This window comes from Acanthisitta chloris, unplaced genomic scaffold, assembly GCF_000695815.1.
Source record: "Acanthisitta chloris isolate BGI_N310 unplaced genomic scaffold, ASM69581v1 scaffold35657, whole genome shotgun sequence".
Classification (NCBI taxonomy): domain Eukaryota; kingdom Metazoa; phylum Chordata; class Aves; order Passeriformes; family Acanthisittidae; genus Acanthisitta; species Acanthisitta chloris.
Window position 1 is genome coordinate 5,484 of NW_008681542.1, and position 1,613 is coordinate 7,096.

The window sequence follows — 1,613 nt, forward strand, 5'->3', positions numbered from 1 at the left end:
GCCATGTTATTTATGCCCCTGGAGGTGAGGAAACTGAGGCACTGGGGGGGTCTGCAGCCCATTAACCTCACCTGGAGGGTGGTGGGTGCTGCAAGGTCCAGTTGCTGCAGTGCCAGACCCAGCGCCTCCACAGACAAGGGCTGAGGTGCTTCTGAGAGGATGAGGACTGGTGAGGAGGAAGGGACAGGGGCAGTTGGGTAGGTTTCTGTGGCAAAAGATGCAAGGGGGTTAGGGGAGCAATAATGTCCAATAATGCCCTGTCACAATAACACCCCAACGTGATAATGCCCTGACAGCTTTGCAGCAGCACTCACTGACCTGCCCCAAAAGCAAACATTGTCCCAGATGGAGGGGGCAAACAGCACTGATAAGTACCCAGCAATGTTGAGCAAACACAGCCCTTCCCCAGCAGCCGGATCCATCCCAGGGTGGGTGCAGAGATTTGGGGAAAAATCCCCACAAAAGTGCCCACATCCCCTCCTGCCTGCACACATGTCCTTCAGCAAAGCATCGCTGCAGCACCCTCGGCACCATTATCATCCTCCAGCACCATCATCATCCTTCTGGCACCACCTGCAGCCCCCCCAGACATTGCTCACCTCCATTGGGCACTGCTGGGGGTGACAGTGGGACCCGGGGGCGATGGGTGCTGGGGACCTCGGCACCCTCCAGCTGCGGCTCCCTTTGCGCTTTCTCCTTGGTGGCCACGTCTCTCCGCGGTGGTACCAGGGTGATGAAGATGGACGAAGCAATCCTCTTCTCCGCTTTCCCCGGCAGCATCGCCGAAGCTGCAGAAAGGCTGGACCTGGGGTTGATTTTAGGGAAATTAAGATAGAAGAGAGTAAAATTCGTGGGTGCACCAGCAGCTCCTGCAGCCGCGCTGCCCTTCGGCATCAACCCGCCTCCCTCCTCCCGGAAAGGAAGAAGGAATGAGCGTCCCACGTCACAGCAATAAATGGTCTTGTGCTTGGGAGGACACAGGGTAAAGGGTCCCAGAGAGGAGCACTTGAAATCTCCCATTTTAATGCCTCTATGGCCAAATCCCATAATTTTCTAAGCATTTTAACCCCCTTTATTTCTTCTTACTGCTCCCGCCTGGGGTTAAACTCCCTGTGGGCAGCAGGAAAAATCCCACCTTTCCTCTTAAAAATGGGGTTGCAATAGGATTTTGCTTTTCGAAACCCTTTTTTGGCGTGTTTCTACATCCCCATTCCGTCCCTTCTTACACCCAAGTCCCTGCTAATCGCTTCCAGCTCAGTGCATCCCCCCTTTATTTTTCCAGGTGGGGAAACAGCGACTCACAGTGCTGTGAATCACCGTGGCCCCGAGCACCGCCCGGCGGCGCGGGCAGGATGCGCCTGACCCCGATAAACCCTGCTCGGGAAGGAAAAGGGCTGTTTATTCAACTTCCCAACGGGAAAAGCAGCTGGGATGAAGCTTCCCCTTCCCAAATGGAACGGTTTGGGGCAGGGGAACCCCGAGGCTTTAGCCCGGCACAACGTTGATGAAGCAGGATTTGTCCCTGAAATGAATCGACAGCCTGAAAAATACCTGTGTGATGAGTTGTCCGGTCTCATGCAACTCTGCTCCCCCAAAATCCCACGCACGGGGCT

At 55.4% G+C, this 1,613-nt stretch overlaps 1 protein-coding gene across 1 annotated transcript in view; it reads right to left on the reverse strand.

The window, feature by feature from the left end:
• LOC103805493 (filamin-binding LIM protein 1-like) overlaps positions 1-894 on the reverse strand; it is a 2,244-nt gene extending 1,350 nt beyond the window's left edge. Inside the window, 3 exon segments of the mRNA XM_009078145.1 lie at positions 70-205; positions 319-372; positions 597-894. Of these exon segments, the coding sequence (XP_009076393.1) occupies positions 70-205; positions 319-372; positions 597-894 (488 nt within the window).
• Positions 895-1,613: the final 719 nt, after the last annotated feature.